The sequence below is a fragment of the Planococcus citri genome, chromosome 4, assembly GCF_950023065.1.
Source record: "Planococcus citri chromosome 4, ihPlaCitr1.1, whole genome shotgun sequence".
Taxonomy (NCBI): domain Eukaryota; kingdom Metazoa; phylum Arthropoda; class Insecta; order Hemiptera; family Pseudococcidae; genus Planococcus; species Planococcus citri.
The window spans coordinates 42,504,284-42,523,846 of NC_088680.1; the positions used below are offsets into that span (position 1 = coordinate 42,504,284).

The window sequence follows — 19,563 nt, forward strand, 5'->3', positions numbered from 1 at the left end:
TGCTCCTCGCAAGGTCGAATAAGTATATTTCCAATTCCAACGACACGACGAAATTAAAGCTACATTACCAACACGAAAAATTCTATAAAGATATTCTATTCGGCGAGATTTCCAACAAATGTAACTTATTTTTTAAAGACTTTTTTTCCGCGATTTTTTTTTATCTCGTAAAATATCCGACGGGGAAAAAGGAAATAACGTAGAGATACACGCATTGAAAATTCACCCTTTTCATCATTGAACAGAATTGGACTCTGAATTGGTGTGCGAGTAAATACAAATACCTACTGCGATGTTGCGCTTCTTTTTCAGCATCTCATCATCATCGTCAACACACCTACACGCAAGCCAGCTATATCTCGGTATAGGTAGGTACCTTTTTTGCGTTTTTTGGTAAGTAAGTATAGAGGCTATATAGCGCCATGGAATTGGACGCGCACGCGGATCTCATTATAGGCTATGTTGTTTATAAATTCGCGAATTTCGTTAAATATGCTCATTTTCTTTCAACGCCGAGATTCGACATTCCTTTTGAATCAGGCGAGAGTGTACACTGTACAGGCTTAATGATCCGCAGCCGAAAACGTGGATTGCGTAAAAACCTACCTACGTCAACCGGAAACGATTAAGTTTCAGGAATATTTTCGAGCGAATACGTACCAAAAAGAAGGACAGCTCCGGCAACAAAGTTATCCATTAAATTTCTCAACTTTGCAATCGTCTGTAGTACCTAATAACGTAGTGTATAATTTTTTCTTAGCACGTTAATCATCAGCAGTAATAATAATTTCCTTTCGAATCGATATTGTATCGTGAGTATAATAAATGTCCATCACGTGCGCCCAAGTCAACAAAAAATAAACAAACTACACACCCGATGAAAAGCGTAAATTACGAGTATCTCGAATATACCATACTTGTTCCAACACATGTCTTCTTAGAAAAAAAAAACAATTTTCCGAGATGACTCGAGAAAATATAGTGAAAATTTTTTTTAATCATTTCAATCGTTACATAAATATCAATTTGAAGAAACACACGCACGTAATTTTGAAAAGTAACTTTTTTCTTCGTAGGCTATACGATACTCGCAACACATCGGGCAGTACACATTAGACATAAACTTGTTAAATATTCATCTCACGATGCCCTCTCAAGATATTATGCTTTAATTAATGGGCTATTGTTTAAAACAAGAAAAAAAACGCATGCATTTCAGTTTGGTTTATTTAACAATAATGTGCCGAATACTATAAGTAGTATTCATGTTCTTTAGTCACAGTCGTTAACGTACGTATACGACTTCATGAACATTAATGACTGCCAGTAGCGTCGTTTATTAATGTAATTAAGCGAGTTTATTTTATCAAACTTTTCTTCCTTTTCAAATTTTCCAAAAATTGCACAGTGTCAAATTATAATCCGACTAATTTCACCCTCACCTCAAATAAATACCTAGGTAGGTATAATACGTTTCTGGTTTCTATGAGATTCTGCTAAACTGATGATGGCCACACGTACATACAAGTAGGAAGGTATTCTACTCTCAGATTCAAGTTTACCAAATCAATTAATTCACTCAGTTCGTTAAAAATGAAAATATGATTTGGTCATGATTAATATGCAATAATAATCGTAAAAATAATGTAGGTGCACTGGGGTAAGTCCGAATGGGGTTTTCACAATTTCGACTTTGACAGGCTGTTACTCTCCTATAAATGAACCAATATGGCTCAAATTTGTTTCTATAGGACTTTCTGAAGGGAAATATATAATCGCACGACAGAATAGGGTGTTTGAACGACAACAGCAAACGACAATAAAAGCTGTGGTAGCGACAACTTAGGTCTTTACAACGACAGGTCTTCAACGACAAAATAATAAGTCAGCACAACTACTTATTTAATCACGACAACTCCTCCTGCCAAAAAAGCATGTCTATAAGCGACAGAATAAAATTTTAAACGACAGAACAATATACGACTAATTTCATATCAGAAAATACACGAAAAAGCAATAAGTAAAATATTGGTTTGGGAAGCTAGCAAAAATAATTAAAAATTGCTCAAAAATTGCTGCAAAAACTGTGTGACAATTTTCAAATATCAAATGTGAGCTTCCTATGGACTTATTGAGATTGCAATTTGCACAATAATATACTTTTGTGTTCTATGATAACGAGAATGTGCCAATTTTTCCAAAAAGAAATGATGTTCATGACACTTTATGACATTCATTTTCAAAAACATGGTGTGTGACATACAAGTCGAAGGACATTTGGGGTATAAAATCGAATGTACACCAATGACAGGGGGACTAAAAATATCAATACCAAATGTAAAATGTGAGAGAGGTGATGCCTGCATGGGCCAAAAAAAATCATGCTAAGACCGTTGAGAAATTTGCTGTGTACCTACACAAAATTTACCACTTTTTGAGAATTAGGTATCCACCCCACCAGTCATTTTATGAAAATTTCCAATTTTTTTTTTTATTTTATTCAATTTGTAACTTTTTTGGTAAAAATAGGCGTGTTGATGGATTAAAATAAAAATAAAAATAGACGTGTTAACAGATATTTCTGTCGTTCAATTTTTTATTTGTCATGTAGGTACATTTTTTATCTGTCGTGCAAATATATCATTGTCATTCAATTTTTCTTTCTGTTGTTCAATTTCTTTTTTGGTCCGGCAATTCTTTTATTTGTCGGGCCTGTCGTTTAGACCACCTTTTCTGTTGTGCGATTCACCTATTCTGTTGTAACAATAAATCATACCCCTTTCTGAATAGGAAGGGGGGGGTCAGGGCTGTATACCGATATAAATACCAAAATACCAATACCGGCAATACTGGCAAATTTTGAAAAAATTTACAAATACCGTTTCACCAATACCAATTAGTAAACAGATGAAGTACCAATTTACAAAATACTGATAAACTTGTTGAAACGGTATTTGGAGTTGACGAACAAGTGTTGCGCTCTGGCGGTGAAATGTATGAAATACATGTTATCATGCTGAAAGGGGGACATTTCATACTCACACACACTTACACACATGCACACTTGACTTGTCGAGAAGCAATTCTCTACAAAATGACGTCAAAATGTCCCCCTTTCAGCAAGTTGATGGTGGCGCCGCCATGAGAAGTCAACGCCGAATTATAACACCATAATACCAATACCAAAATAATTTTCAATGGTATTATTATTATTTTGGTACCTATTTTGAATTTTCATATTGAAAAACTTGTAAGTAAGTAGATAATATAATTCCAAAATCAAGATGTTTAAAAATAAAAAAAATTATAAGTCCCATAAAATTTTTTTTTATTTTGAAGTTTTTGATTTGTTTATTATTTTGTATTGAATTTTCATCCTTAACTTCCTCAAGTATTGAACCTAGGTGGGTGATATGGTCAATTTTGGCCTAAAAACACACTTTTCAATGTAGTGTTATAATGGGTACGGGTACAATACCAATATCAATACCAGATACCGGAAAAAAATCCACAAAATACCAATACCTGATACCAATACTGTTCATGTCTATTGGTATACAGCCCGGGGGAGGGGGGAGAGTGGATGTAGCTGAACGGTGTTTCGAATGAAAGAGGCTTTATGGAGTAAGGATAAGGATTAAGGAATCAAACATAGGGAAGGTTGCAATCAATTTTGGAGTCTTTGGTGAGAGGGAGGCAATCAATAGTGTTTAGGTGTATGAAGAATTTAGAAAGGATGAATTTTGATCATATAGAGAGGAAGATTTTAGATGCTTCTTAATATAATAAGAGGACAAGAGTGGTTCTTAGGCAGGGTTGTGGGACTGAAATGATCCAGAAAGTGGAACTGATTAAATCCTGATTCAAATCCAATCCCAAAATCAAAATTGTTATTTTTCTTGATCCCGAAACCAAAAAAAATCCCGCAACCAATATAATTTTAAACCCACAACAATCCCAGAATTGAAACAAAATCATTTTGGTTTCAGGATTCCAATTTTTTCCTTTTTCTCGCGATTTTGTTTTGATAAATTGTCATTTTACATAGATAATTTATCATCATTCATTCAGATTATAATAGAAGTTACTCGACGAATTAAGCAAAATAAATGCATTTAAAATGTTGAACTAATTACTTACACCATTAAATTCCCCATGTCAAAACGTTCCAATTTTTAGACCCCTTACAGGGTCCATTGGTCAATTTGGGCTTAAAATTAATTGGTTGAAATGGAAATCCCAAAACTGGTACTGATTCATCCCAGAACCAAAACAAGTTTTTCAATACCAAAACCGAAATGAATTAATTCCGATCCCGAAACCGAAATCCAATCCCAAGATCGTTTCGGTCTTACAGCTCTGTTCCGAGGGCTTTAGTACTTAGCTAGTCGAAGAGCTGTGTTGTGAATATTGTTCAATGTTTTGAGTGTTACCCTTTTAGCTGATGAACTACTTAGCAATCCATAATCATATTTCGAGCGAAATAGAGCTCTATAAATTTTGAGATACATTGTACTGGATAGTTTTCCCAAGAGGTTAAGAGGTTTATAATTTCATTAATTTGTCAATTCAGGAAGGTGGCTGTTATGAAATGAATCGATTTTTGGAAGTTGATCAATCGATTTTCAAAGGATGATCGATTTTTGATAAAGAGGCCGACTTTTGAGGATGAAATTCATTTTTCACTTTGGGCAGGGACCGACCATACGAGTTTGAATATGACAAATGAATCGATTTTTGATCCAAAAGTCGTTTTTTGAGATTAAAAATTGAAATTGATTTTTAGTGTGCGTAGCACACTATTGGTTTCGCTTTGAGAAATGAAATTTCATTGTAACTGAATGTTCTCTTAAGCTATCCAACCATTTTTTGTACCTATTGGACACCATTTGAGAATCATTAAGACGGAGGGTATAGATGTATTTTCATTCAATTCGGATGGGTAATTGCTGAGTAATTGCAATTTTAGTTCATTATTTTAATGCATAAATTCCTAAAAAATGGTAAAGGGGACTTATAAACCACCTGCCGCTCATTGTACCCTGCTATACCCCCAGCCATCATCACTTTATAAACACCTGCGTTGCATTGTACCCTGTTACACCCCCAGTCTGCCAGCTGTGTATTTCAAGTGGGAGTGGCTTGGTGGGGTGTTTCCTTCCAATTTATTTGGTTACCTCTGGCAGTAAAACAAATTGACAGTTCATTTTATGTGAAACCTTTGTGAAGTATACACCATTCTAGTTAGTATCCTATATGGCTTGTGTCTGTTAAGAATAGTGTTACCTATATTGTTCCTGTGTTGATTTAATGGTTGCAGCTTTGCAGTTAAAATAAACAGGTAATTATTACATCATTATTGTTTTTATTATTATCATTTTTTATTTAGTTGAAAATTATAAATGCATTTTTTATTATCTATTTTTTTTTGAATTTTTATTTTTTTTTTAGACTAGTTCAAATTGAGTTTCTAATCTGGTGTTATTATTTACTTTTTTTTAAAATTTTTGTTTTTGTTTTTTTTAGACTAGTTCAAATTGAGTTTTTAATCTGGTGCTTTTTTAATTCAAATTTTTTTTTTTTGAAATTTTTATTTTTGTTTTTTTCAGGCTAGTTCAAATTCCTAATCTGGTGTTTATTATTCATTTTTTTTTGAAATTTTTGATTTTTGTTTTTTTTGGACTAGTTCAAATTGAGTTTCTAATCTGGTGCTTTTTTAATTCAAATCTATTATTTTTTTTTGAATTTTTTTTTGTTTTTTTATTTAAATTAAATTGAGTTTCTAATCTGGTGTTATTAATTTTTTTTTTTTTAATTTTTGTTTTTGTTTTTTTTAGACTAGTTCAAATTGAGTTTCTAATCTGGTGCTTTTTTAATTCAAATCTATTAATTTTTTTTTTGAAATTTTCATTTGTTTTTTTTAGGCTAGTTCAAATTGAGTTTCTAATCTGGTGCTTTTCACCTCAAATTTATTAATTATCTATTATTATTATTTTTTTTTAAATTTTCGTTTGTATTTTACACTAGTTCAAATTGAGATTTTAATCTGGTGCTTTTTTAATTCAAATCTATTATATTTTTTTTGAAATTTTTGTTTTTTTGTTTTTTTGTGACTATTTGAAATTTTGAGTTTCTAATCTGGTGCTTTTTTGATTCAAATCCATTATTTTTTTTTGAAATTTTTTTTTTTTCAGGATAGTTCAAATTCAGTTTCTAATCTAGTGCTTACCTAATAGGTTAGAAATTTATCATTTTATTTATTTTTTCTAATTCAAATTTTATTTTTTTAGGCAATTGAGTTTTTAATCTGGTGCTTTTTAAATTCAAATCTAGGTATAATTTTTTTTGAAATTTTCATTTGTTTTTTTTCACTTTTTTAATTCAAATCTATTATTTTTTTTTAAATTTTCATTTGTTTTTTTCAGGCTAGTTCAAATTGAGTTTCTAATTGTGGCATAATAATTGAAGCCAATAAGTAGTGGCAAGTCAATATAATAGGTAGTAGCATAATAAAGTCAATATATAGGGACAAATGAAGCCAACAAGTAGTGGCATACCTAATTGAAGCCGATAAGTAGTGGCAATGTAGAGGCAAAATTAAAGTTAACACATAGGGACAAATGAAGCCAATAAGTAGTGGCAATGTAGAGGCAAAATTAAAGTCAATACATAGGGACAAATGAAGCCAACAAGTAGTGGCATACCTAATTGAAGCCAATAAGTAGTGGCAATGTAGAGGCAAAATTAAAGTCAATACATAGGGACAAATGAAGCCAACAAGTAGTGGCATACCTAATTGAAGGCATTGAAGCTAATAAGTTGTGGCAATGTAGAGGCAAAATTAAAGTTAATACATAGGGACAAATGAAGCCAACAAGTAGTGGCATACCTAATTGAAGCCAATAAGTAGTGGCAATGTAGAGGCGAAATTAAAGTCAATACATGAGCACAAATGAAGCCAAAAAAAAAATGAAGGGCAAAAAAATGTACTTCAATAAAGAAAACTGAAAAAAACCCAAACTGAAAACCAAAATAAATTCTATCAGTTTAGGTTTCGGTTTTACTCACACTGCTTCATTATTTTTGTTATGGTTTTTTACGGTTTTTAAAAAAACCTATGAAATTTCGGTTTTTGTTTTCAGTTAGGATTTGAAAATGGCTAAAATTATGGATCTTGTTCGGATTTCGGTTACAGTTTTTGTTTTTTTGCGGTTACGGTTAGCACCCCTGTATGCATCGGTGAAATATTCTTTGAATTGGTATATTATGTTGATGAAAAATAAACAAACTTTTTCGAAATTATAACATCAAATTTGATATTTATTAAGCAGAGATTATACTTTTTTTTTTGAAACAGTTAAACAGGTAAAAGAATTTACAGATAAAATAATTACAACTATTAATTTTCAGAAAAATGAAGAAATCCTGCTGTACCTACATGGTACGTGGCGTATGGATGACGCCCTCCGTGAGTGGGAGTATTCCCCATCATCCGACCTGTATTAAAAGTAAAGTTAAAAACTTGAAAAAAAAATTAGTTATTAAAATTGGGAAAAAAAAAGAGCTGGAGAATATTTTCATGTTTATGGCACTCAAGTAAACTGTTTTCTTCATGGACATTATTATATTAACAATACAAAATAAATAAAAGAAATATGGTAATTTTTTTTTAAATTGATTGGCAAAAACTCTCTTGTAATCAGCGAATAGCTGATGGCTTGTTTTGCTATAAATTCCAAAAAACCTCATTTTCTTTAAAAATTATTGTTCAAAAATCTTATTATTTTCTGTTTTTTGCTAAAATTTAATTCTTATACTGAAGAATGAAGATGAAATTATTGTTCCTAGTACTAGCTTCTTTGCTAATATTTTTTAATAAATTTTTGTTTGTGTTTAGAATACAAAGGTTGTTTTTTTCTGTTTATAATTTTTGTTTTTCATATTTTATTTAGTTTTCACAAATAATATATGTATTTACTTTTGTTTACATTTAGCATTAAATAATTATTCTCAGTTTTGTTTTCACATCTTATTCAGTGTTTACAAGTAGGTACCAATATGATTATTTTTTGTAAACTATCAGTTAAAACTGTACAACTGTATACAGCTACGCACACTTTGCAGCTAAGCTGTGCTTAGCTGTCTAGTTTTTTTTACTTCGAAATTTTCGTAGGAAAAACTAAGAATTTTCAACGGTAAAAATTTAAAAATTACTGTATTCGTTCAAGGAGATTGATTCTACGATTTTTACTTATTATCTTCAAATTATATGTAGGTATGGAATGCGTAAAATTTTAAAATTTCGACAAAAAAATGTAGGTACCTAAACCTATTTAATAATGTGACATATTTTGATATTTACATGAAATAAAACTGCTCTAATTTCAACTTGTAAAAGATCCTGAAAACACAACATGACGCCATGTCATACGGAACGTGATCAATAAAAATCATAATACCTCAAGTGCAGATTTACTGCATAAATAAAATGAAGAGGTATGCAGAACTGTGATTTAGAATACTCGTACCCTACCTACATCTAGGTATATATTGACGTAGGTATCTCGAATCTTTAAGAGTTACTCAACTTATGCAAGATTCAAAATAAGAATCATCTTGAAACGAAAAAATAATAAAGTTAAAAAACCTTGCTCAGATTAGATAGCAACATGCATTATAACTATATAGTAAGGTACCAAACATAACAATGATAATCATGAAGTGTTAGATAAAAGTAATTAAGACCTTAAAGTAATAAAATTCGCACCAACCTACCTACACTATCGAATCGTCTAAATAGTAAAAGTGAAATTTAAACAAAGAAAATAAATCAACTAGAACAATTTTCAGAAATGTTCATTCTCGAAAGAGAATAAATTTTTAAAATTCTTTATCAACTCATTCCAGTCTAGTAAATTCAACTGTTGGTGCTCGATTAATACTTCGAGACCTTTATTAATTCGAGAGGGTATTTTCATTTTGAGTGATAGTTCGTTTGTGAAAAGAAAGAAAATAAAAAAAAACTTTTTGTGTTGAAAGGCGAGAGATGCGCACAAGATGGAAGTATGTACATATCTTGAAAAATACGTAGAAGCTTTGTGAAAAAAAAATTGAAGGGTATTTTCAAAAAGAGAGCAAATGAAAAAAATCAAATGCAAGAAAGTACAGGATTATATCTTCAGAAAGTTTGAGGAGTAAGAATTTTATTCCATGGATGGATTAGGTATATTCGTAGGAATGAAAAAAAAATGCGATTTTTGATATGTTCATTTCTACCCATCTACCTACCTACCTATTTACCCATTTAAAAACTGAGAAATAAAAACTGAGGAAAAATGCTCAACCCACCCTTGTTCTTCAAAAAATAACAAATATTTATTTTTTTTGCAATATTTTCTTCCTTGATCTTTTCATACGTATTATAAGTTGAGCTTCACGATTTCTGATCAAAACTCAAGTCGAACTCAACTCCAGCTCAAAATATCTCAAAAAGTATAGGCTTCCAGAAAAAATATATCACATTCTAGAGATGAAAAGTGCCATGCTCGGCAATTTTGACCCTTCATTTTTTTCAAAATGTAGATCTTCGATAAAAAATTCCAAAATTCAAATTTTTCGTCTCAAAAAACTGATTTTTGAGTAATTTTTCAACATGTTATTTCAAAAATACCAAATAACATTTTTTTTAGAAAATTTTTACAACCAATCCTCATCCAGGGAATAACGAAGGCTTTCAAAGATAAAAAAAATTGCTCACAATCTCATCAATCAGTCTTGAGTGTACTGTTTTTAAAACTTGGAAAACCCCAACAGGAAACAAAAAATTTTTTTTGATTGGCCAATTTGAATTATCGCTATCCAGTTCAGCTGAAAAGAAAACATACACATCCCAACTCTACATTTGAGTCAATTTTTCAGCGCATTCACATTTTTATTTTTATGTAAGTAGGTAATGAAAGCAGAACAAAAAACTAAAAAGCGATATTAATTCATCAAAACCCAGTAAATCAAAAAAAAGTAGGTGAATATAACCTAAATAGGTAGGTATAATTTTTACAGACGTTATTAACAAATGGCCATATTGACTCAGAAGGTAAACATTTGAACCGAACCGATTTTTTGCTACAATGCGATGGTGATACAAGTTCATCTTTTTTAATGCAACATTCAACATACGTTTTGAATCGACACAATTCTCAATTTTATGGCAATGTTTTATATGGCATATTATGCGCTTATTTGTGGACTAATTCGTTAAATCGGTGCTATAAAACAATGAATGAATTATTAAAGGCGAAATATATACTCGTAGGTAGGAAGGTACCTAATGAGCAATACGAGTTATTACATACAATGTATGTGTAATTATGCGCGATTTTCCATTTACAGGTCAATGTGATATCACGATGTATTTTCGGCGTGTACTTGAAGTCACGTTACTCGAAAGATATAATTTTTTTCGGAAGTACGAGAATGTAGTCGAATAGTAGGTATTTCACACGATACTGATAAGAGATCGCGGGAATTATTTTACGTCGTCGAGGGACGCCAATGAATAACACACTCGACGACACGGCAATCACCAGATGAATTACACAAAAATCCATACACAATACGAGGTAATGTGAGGTAAAACAATAAAAAACTCACCGAAATCCAATGCAATGATTACTCGTAATCCATCAATGAATTCTTCTTCTTCAATTACAGCAAAGCGAAGAAAACTTGAAAACTTGAAGTCAAAAAAAAACTATCAATCAACACTCGAAAAACTTCATTCAACAATCGGCGCGAAAAGCGACAATTTTAAAAATAAAAATTTTCCAGCGATGTGAAAATTGTTAAATATTAATTACAAAAATTACAATAGATACGTTAAAAAGTAATATAGAAACAAGTTGAAAATTGATTTGAAAAAATTATTTTTCGCGAATCACGGATCATAAATTGTCACTGAACCGATAAACAATCGACTCAACGAAACAGATACAGAACACGACTGAAGGTTGATGGAACGGTATAACACAACAAAACACGAGTTATTCGAACAGGTGGTTTATACTTCATGCCAAGTAAGGCACGGAAAAACATGCGCGCGCATCTGCCCAATAAGTTGCATGTAATAAGTAACAAGGGGAAATGTTCATTTGCTGGTTTTACTCCCAATTTAAAACCATGATGGAATTTTCTCCGGTGGTTTTACTACGAAGAAAACACCATTGTAATAATTTGCACCTACAACTGGGATTTGAAATAATTTTAGTCTGTATTAAAAATAAAATTTCAAGTTTCTATAGGCTTCTGTAGGGGAATTTAAAATCAAATTTGCAGCTCAATTTGATAATAAACTTTTGAAAAAATTATTTTCAAACGAAGAGAATGAAGTTTCCACGACCAAGTTTTTAAATTTAATGCTTTATTAGGCAAAATTTTCAGCTATATACGCGTTACAAGAAGCAATAGGTAAGTAGGTATGCTATGACTATAAACTTTTGCACGAATGAGAATTGAATGAGAACAAAAATTAGTCGATAAAATAGGCTACAGCATTTATGGTTCTTTTTTCATACTTTATAAGAACCCATTGTCTTTTAAAGCCTAATTATAGAACATGGTCTCATATTCTAACATGATTTTACTTCAATTCACATGATTTAAATATTAAATTCAAATTCTGATATTATTTTTGAAAAGAATGAGCGATTAAGAAAGCAATATTTCACTAAATTGGTAATTTTTGTAATGGGTATCCTAACTTTAATGTTACGTGAAGAAATAGATCTATCTAGTAATTGAAGTGTTCAAAAAAGAAATCATCAAAAAATAGCTAAGTGCATGAAAAATATTTACACTGATGCAGCTAAGATTGTGGCTAAGAAGAGTCAAAGTTCCGCTCAGAGATGGGAAGACTCTTCAAATGAAAGAATTTACTCTAACCAAACTCTACTCTTTTCAAAAAAAAAAAAAAAAGGTACGAGCTCAATCTTTTTAAAATAAAATTTTTCATCAAAAGAGAGGAACTATAATAGAGAATTTTCCTTTAAAAAGAGTCGAAACTCTATTCTGACTCTTTTTTCTTCAAAAGATCATCACTTCATCAGAGCTTGAGAATTTTTCCTGCATTTTTGAAGGTTTGACAAGTAGGTATAATTTCAGTTAATCTATTCTTTCGCTGCTATTTTGCGCAAGAATTCGAATTTGGCCTTTTTCAGACTCTTTTTGAAAACGAAAATGTAAAACAATTTTACAAAAAAAAAAAAATCTATCAATTACTCAGCAGAATCGGGGATGATCATTTTTTTTAATTTTAAGAAGGGCTAAATTAAATGAGATCAGACTAATCAAATTTCAAAAATACAGTTTTCCAGAATACTTTTAAAATAATCATAGAAAAGAAAATATTTCATAAGGTGATTGGGATTTCTATTTTTTGCAACTTAGTCTCTTTCAAGTTTCAATTTCTTATTTCGTGTTGTAAAATAATAATGAGAATTTGGCCACAAAAAATTGAAATGGGTCGAGAAATCTGTACAATCTAAGTCAACATCAAATAAATTTTCTTGATTCTGCTCTCCACTTTCAATTCACTTAAGACGACATAACAAAAGAATAATTAGAATGAAAAATTTTCAAAAATGTAACAAACGTAAAAAAATTTAATGAAAATAAATAACATTAAAAAATGAAGTTTTTTTTCAGAAAAAATATGTTTCAAACAAACAAAAATCGAAGTTATAAACATTAAACTAGAAAAGGAACAATCTCGTTAGTCGTTGCAGAAGCTTCTTTCGATTCATACATTAATGCCGCTCGGTGATTGATGAAGAATTGCTATCATAACATCCAATCCTTCTCTAATTTCATTCGATTGTTCTTTATTCAGATCACTTTTGCGTAATAAATTGCAAAATATCTCGCATTTAGCAATAAGTTCGCTTTTTTCATCGTTCAATTGGTTTTGTTGTACAAAAGTTGATACATTTTCATCGGAGTGGCAGTCAAATCGTTCTCCATGATGAGCTTCAGCTGATCCAAATTCAACCGAGTTATTTGGATAAATATTCACAGCACAGGATTCGTACCGTTGCACAGGTACTTCGTAGGTTTCGACTTGGTTAATTCTGTCGTCGATTATCTCGACAGACTCGACATCATTCGTAGCTTTTTTGTAACTTTCGCGAATAATGTTTTTTCTCTTTTTCGTTGGTTTTTCTCTGGATGACTTTATGAGTTGGTCGTATTTTTTATCCCTAAGAAACCTCAATAACTCGTGTATCGTGTTATCTAATCGATCACACTTTTCGTTATTTAAATAATTACTCTTGAAAGTCTTATAGAATCTCTCCAGATGCATATTTGTTTGTAAGATGACTTGAGGTTGAAAACATGCAGCCCACGATTCGACGTTTTTCGTATAGTTATCGTGAATATACCGGTAGAATTTCGTTGTATCTGGATCTTCTTGTAAACGTTTCGAAAGGTTGTAAAATTCATCGCGAAAATTAACGGTATTTGGTACTTTAGACAATGCGAATAAAGCTTTTTTCACTGTTTTTCTCTTATTTAAATCATCCACGTTTGATAAATGTTGATCCCATGTGTTATGCAAGTGCCATAAACTCAGCACGTGATGTTCCGCGACACCCATAGCTGCAGACCAAGCTGAATACAATGCGACATCTTCATTAGACAGGAATATTTTGGTGGTGATCGTTGTTCCCAAACATCTCTTTAGTTCTCCGAAGAAAAAAGTAAACAAAAAAAAAGTGCTAAGATTGCTGAAACAGAACGCTACAGGAATCCCATGGTCTTGTTCATCCAACACGGTGATTGTATATAAAGTGATTCTCTTCTGATTCAAATCATGAGTACTGTCTATACAGATACAGCGATGGCCATGTTTAATGAACATGTCTTTTTGAAAGTCTGACATGATGATGAGGATGTAATCGCTTTTTTTAAATAAATCACTTTCAGTCTGTTCGTTCTTGTAGAATATGATTGGGTTATCTTTTTCATCAGACTTCATTTTCTCTGTAAATATTTTCACACTAGTAGCGTCGTCGTCATCGTATCTCAATGGGCAAGCAATCTTGAATGTTTTTTTAATATTGTGGAGATCATTTTTGTCAGTCAAATGAATTCGAGAAACTGTGCTAGATTCCTCGGCTCTGATATCGTCCAAAATTCTAGACATCGGTATCCCTTGAGCAAGCTTACCTATTTACAGAAAACAACAACAACAAAGTACCCATAAGTAATTACAATTAAATTATTGCATTATTTGTTCTAATTTTTTCTATATACTGCAAAAAAATTACTTGCTAATGCAGCTCTCTCTTCTTTATTCAGCGTCAATCTACCAACTTCGCAGGTATGGCCAACATGTGAACTGCAATAGTTGACTGTAACCTGCTCATTTGTACCAATTACTTTCATCCGAGCAGGGCAAGCAAATCCTGTTTTATTCGAACCGCGATGCTTTTTCTTCGCGGTTTTTGCTTTCTTGACGAAATGAAAACTGCGATGGCAGTAATAATATGCCACAATTGCGCCATTTCTCAGGTTTCCATGTCGTGTGAGTTTGACGAATCTAGAAATTGACTGCTTTTCTTCTTTCAATTTCCATGCTTGAAATTCTGAGGAATGATTTAATAGAATCTATTTAATATACGGTATTAAACAAGTGATAAGTGCATACTAGTTTCACTGAAATACTAACCGTTCAACGAATTAAAAGTCAAACATTCTTGCTTAATCTCTAGCTCGTGTTTTGAAACCAGATGACTGTGGAAAAGTGAGAAATTCATAAAGCTGTCTTGGCATAATGAACAAATAATTCGTCTCACTGCAACAAAATTTTATATACAAAATTAAACATACTAGATAGAATTTTATCATTTACACTAATTATACTCGCTGCATGAACACAAACGTACCATTTTTATACACTTTTTGACTGAGATGAACATTTTTAATATGACGAACCAAATTACATTTTCTTGTAAAATTTGCTTCACAATGGAAGCAAGTAACACTAGCTTTCTCAGTCATTTTTCCAAAAAAAGAAACGCTATAGATTTATGACAAAATTTAGTAAAGTAAAAGACACAACTCAGAACAGAAAAATTACATATTTTATAATTATTTTCAATGAATTTTTCAGATTCAGATAACAGAAAAAATGATAAGAGAAATCGGAGAGCCATTTTTGATACGCATCACAAAAATAAGTCCATTTTTGGTGAAAATTAGATATTTTCCAATATTGATTTTCAAGATTTTCATGTTTCAAAATATTTTTTTTTGCATGTAAAAAATTGTGTCTTGACCAGGGATGTGCCTTTACAGTAAAGTATTATTTTTTACATAGTTTACTTTACACGTAAAGTAAAATGTAATGTAAATTGAATATGTAAAGTAAAAGTAAAGTAAACTATTCTTTGTTTTTTTCGTTGGAAAATCAAAATTTGGATTAATTTCTCTTCGTTTTCGCGTTCTCAGCTTTTTTCTTTGCTTTGTTTTGGTTCTAATGATGGCATAATTACCTATTTTGTGTGATTATTGTTATTTTAACTTCAAATTGAGTTTCAGTGAGACAAAATTGAATTCTGGCATTCAAAACCCTAGGGTATTGTACGTTGTTTACATTGTTTTTCACCAAATTTTCATTTGTTTCATCTTTTGTGCAAATTTATTTCATTTTTCATTGATTATGAACACAGAGATATTCAAAACGTGTTTTTAGGAACTCAAAAAGTCAAAACAGTACAAAAACTGACCAAAAACACGAAATTTTACAAAGTTTACCTGTTAGTTTACTTTACAGTAAAATAGAAATATTTTACTTTACAATTTTACATTACATTTTACTGTAAACTATGTAAAGTATTTAGTTTACGGCCAACCCTGGTCTTGACTCTTGACTTGTCTCTTAGTTGGAAAAATTGTGATTTTTCGATAAATTACAGAACTGGTCGGTGAACTATAATTATAATAGTTGAAAAATTTCAATCTAAATAGGGAAATTTTGTCTCTAACCGGTTAAAATTGCAAGATTTTATACTCGACAAATCAGCAATGAGCTAATTTTTTTTTTTTGTAAATTTGAATTGCGTACCTTACACCTATTTCTAGAAGCTTTTGCCCTCGTTTCTATCGGGTCTAAATAATTCACGTTAGAAGGTATAACGTGAATGGTAATAATAGTTGTCAGTTGTCTAATTCTGAATTTCTGCATCAAGAACATATCAGCTGTTTTAACTTTTAAAAATGTCAAAGCCAGAAAAATTGACCTACTACCTACTACCTACTCTTATTAAAAAAGTAGTAGGTACTTAATTAATTTCTTGATAAATAAAATTTTCGAAAAGTTCAGCCCTCTGAGCCCTCGGTTGTTCGGTTTTGCTGCTGAGTGTGAATTCATGGTTAGTGCCGCGCTGAGATGTTATGTCAGTGCCAGCAGCCAGCACCAGTTAACCTTCTCCTACGTGTTTAAAACCATGATGGAATTTTCTCCGGTGGTTTTACTTTTATTACGAAGAAAACACCATTGTAATAATAATTTGCACCTACAACTGAGATTTGAAATAATTTTAGTCGGTATTAAAAATAAAATTTCAAGATATATTCCAGTATTTTGCAAATTACGACAAATACATTATTTAGTTCATCAACTGAAGAAAAAAGGAGCACTTGCCAAAAGTAAAACAAATGTATGTACAAGTTCAAATTGAACATACGAGTAGATTCTTTTTTTTCGATTACCAAAATTTTCTTACTGAAGTCAAAAAAATATACAACAAGGATAATTAGTTCTCAAGTTGATTACTAATGAAAAAAATTTAAAACGAAAAATTAAATAGAAGAAGACATTCACCAACAATTATTGTGAATTTTCTTAGCAAAATTCAACCAGGGTACCAAGCGCTAACATTCGAATTAGTATCCAATCCAACGCTGATCTGTCGCCATATCGATTCAATCAATTGACCGTTTCTTTCCCTTTTCTTTTCGTATCAGTAGTAAAAAATTATTATGGCCAGTAAGAACTTCCTCTGAGGTTCGTCAGATGCGATGGTCTTGAAGGAAACGGCTGCCTATGGAAACTGTAGGGTAAGTTCCGAGCGCCTCTATTGGAATTAGGATACTGCTTAAGGCCTTGCTGGATCGGATAAAACTGAGTCTGAGACCAAAAAGTTGAGGATCTTGAGTTTGCTTGATGTCGTGGCAGCTGTGGTGCTCTTTCTCTTGGTGGTGGTAGTGATGGCGGCGGCGGTATTTGCGGTGTTCTATGAGGTGTCGGTGTTGTTGTTGATGGCGGCGGTGAATTCGTCACTGAAAACGGTTCTGATATAATACTAGATGAAGTATCGGAGAATGGACTAGTAGAATTTGCAGCAGTTGCTGTGGAGCTTGCACCAGATCCTTGTTTAATAGAAGTGGAGGGAGTCGTCGATGCAATAGCATAGAGTCTGAAAAACAAATAATCAACAGATTAATGTCATTGAAAATTTAAAAAAAACAAAAAACAAAACAAAAAACCGTTTAATAAGCGATAACTTACTGAGATAGTGGAATATCTTGGATCTTAGGAATTATACTCGCAGCATTCAATAGTCGTTCATCTCTCACCCCGTTTTGGAAGAGACCTTTTCGAATATCTTCAGTACTCGGAGAACGCGGTAAGGACGGACAATGTATCTTTGCGCTCGTTTTTGTAAAAATCAATCCGACAAGAATACAGAAATGCTCGATGGGTACTTTTTCATCGTTAAGTAACTTTTTGATTTCTCTGGCTAATGGGACGTCGGAAAAGGTGAGAAGGTATAACCACTTAACGAAGTGTATCGACGCCATGTTGTTAAAATTGTACGTGGAGTGTGCTCCACTCACGTACTTTCCCTTCTTTTTTAATTGAGATATCATTTCGTTTTTATCCGGAAAGCTAACCAGCGCTTCCATCTCGAACAAAATGTCTTCTAGCATAGATCGCAGGAACACGATCGCCCAACTTTGACACAACTTCTGTTCTAGCTGTTTCTAAACATTGAATAAAAATGATAATACTACACATAACGGAATACATATAAAAATAAGGAAAGCGGATATTTACTTTTTCATAGTCGCTTGCTGATTTTTCACCGATAATTTCCCAATTACTTTTAAAAAGTTGGTTTCTTGCAGCAGTTAAATATTCAACTTGACCGACATATTTATAAAATTCTGCAGTGGCTTTGGACCATTCATCCTCACTCGCTGATTTTTTATTCAGTAGCTGAAATGAATATCGTTAATTATTATTAAGGGAATGTGCGAGAGGGGAAAACATTGAGCAACATGCAACGGTTTTTGCTCTCAGTTAGAGCGTAATGCTTCTTAACTTGGACAGACTATAACGGAATACTTACATTGACTATTTCGATTGGAACCTCTAGCTTCCAAACATTTACATCTTTTTTTGATTCCATTTTTCACACATTTAATTTTCCTTCACTAAGAAACCGCGTTCGACCCACTTCGTTCACTCAATAATACGATTTTTTTTTTTTCAAGTTGAGGGTGATGATTTTGCGGTACTGAAAAAAATGTCATAAGGGCTGAAATGAAATCCAGAATCTTTTCTTTTCAACGCAGGAAAATTCGAAAATTTTCCGGAGGCCCTAGCAAGGCTCGAAAACACAAACTAAATTTCATCTGTCCACCTATATTTTTGTAAGAATTGTGTGAAATTTAAAAATTTGCAGTGAAATACGAGTGAAATTGAAAAGGATGAGCTATATCAATAATCATTAGTGATAAGATAAGAGCCATTTTTGAGGCATCACGAAAGTAAGTCCATTTTTGGTGAAAAATAGACATTATTTTTTTGATTTTTATTTTCAACTTTTCAAGTGTCCAGTTTTTTTTAATTCAATTTTTTTCATAAAAGAACAATGAACAAATCACGTTAAATTTAATATATTTATTTAAACAATTTTTTTTTAATTAACAAAACAAATTTGTTTTTTGTTATTATACAGTTTAAATAAAGTCACGAAAAAGCAGAGTCTTGTTCATTATTTAATACGTAAAACAAATTCATCAAATTATATAAGTACAAAACGAGATGATAAAGGCATGGTGAAAAAAAACAATGTTACCACACACACCGGATAGAGCTTAAATCTAGTTAAATTTCGATGGCAGTGTTGCACATTTCCAACACTCCCTTACAACACAACAATCGAAAGTTCAGGAATACGTAATTCTAAAAAATAAAATCAAAAATAGCACCTAGTAATAAAAACTAGAACAAAATCACAAAGTGAGCAAATTTGGATAGACAAACACATGTCATGAAACACTTAATTCTAAAAAGAGTAGATAATATGTTTAAAAATACAAAGAACACAAGAAATGTAAAACAATTTTAACAAGCAAGTGTTACCTTTTCCTTTTCTTTTTTTACCTTGCAATTTTTTGAGTAGTGGCCCTTATCTCCACAGGAATGGCACACTGCATTATTTCTTTTCATCAATTCAGGGCAGGAATCCACAAGGTGACCTTTCGTTTTACAATACT

The 19,563-nt window shown here is 31.7% G+C and overlaps 3 protein-coding genes across 6 annotated transcripts in view; all 3 read right to left on the reverse strand.

The window, feature by feature from the left end:
- Nucleotides 1-11,020, reverse strand: part of LOC135843602 (adenylate cyclase type 5) — a 324,265-nt gene extending 313,245 nt beyond the window's left edge. For 2 of the 4 annotated variants that reach the window (XM_065361543.1, XM_065361540.1), the window contains exon 1: nt 10,651-11,019. The gene's annotated coding sequence lies outside the window, so the exon portion shown is untranslated. Of the gene's footprint in view, nt 1-4,322; nt 4,334-10,650 lie in introns of those variants that run through there. The other 2 variants (XM_065361542.1, XM_065361541.1) reach the window with 2 other exon arrangements.
- A 1,618-nt stretch (nt 11,021-12,638) lies between these two features.
- On the reverse strand, nt 12,639-15,238 carry LOC135845080 (uncharacterized). Its single transcript, XM_065363546.1, has 4 exons — nt 14,940-15,238; nt 14,723-14,848; nt 14,322-14,639; nt 12,639-14,220 (listed from the first exon to the last, which is right to left on the reverse strand). The coding sequence occupies exons 1-4, from the start codon at nt 15,052-15,054 to the stop codon at nt 12,794-12,796; spliced, it is 1,986 nt and encodes a 661-aa protein (XP_065219618.1). The 5' UTR covers nt 15,055-15,238; the 3' UTR covers nt 12,639-12,793.
- Nucleotides 15,239-16,605: 1,367 nt separating this feature from the next.
- LOC135845081 (uncharacterized) lies at nt 16,606-18,809 on the reverse strand. Its single transcript, XM_065363547.1, has 4 exons — nt 18,411-18,809; nt 18,116-18,277; nt 17,567-18,042; nt 16,606-17,474 (listed from the first exon to the last, which is right to left on the reverse strand). The coding sequence occupies exons 1-4, from the start codon at nt 18,468-18,470 to the stop codon at nt 17,036-17,038; spliced, it is 1,137 nt and encodes a 378-aa protein (XP_065219619.1). The 5' UTR covers nt 18,471-18,809; the 3' UTR covers nt 16,606-17,035.
- Between the last annotated feature and the right edge of the window lie 754 nt (nt 18,810-19,563).

Excerpts from the sequence above, each read along its gene's own strand:
- LOC135845080 (XM_065363546.1), bottom strand. The coding sequence starts at position 15,054 with ATGACTGAGAAAGCTAGTGTTACTTGCTTCCATTGTGAAGCAAATTTT. Across the intron at positions 14,640-14,722 it reads GACTTTTAATTCGTTGAACG|AATTTCAAGCATGGAAATTG; the intron begins GTTAGTATTTCA and ends ATCATTCCTCAG. Across the intron at positions 14,221-14,321 it reads AGAGAGAGCTGCATTAGCAA|GTAAGCTTGCTCAAGGGATA; the intron begins GTAATTTTTTTG and ends TTCTGTAAATAG.
- LOC135845081 (XM_065363547.1), bottom strand. The coding sequence starts at position 18,470 with ATGGAATCAAAAAAAGATGTAAATGTTTGGAAGCTAGAGGTTCCAATC. Across the intron at positions 18,278-18,410 it reads TTCCAATCGAAATAGTCAAT|CTACTGAATAAAAAATCAGC; the intron begins GTAAGTATTCCG and ends TATTCATTTCAG. Across the intron at positions 18,043-18,115 it reads CAGCAAGCGACTATGAAAAA|AAACAGCTAGAACAGAAGTT; the intron begins GTAAATATCCGC and ends TTCAATGTTTAG.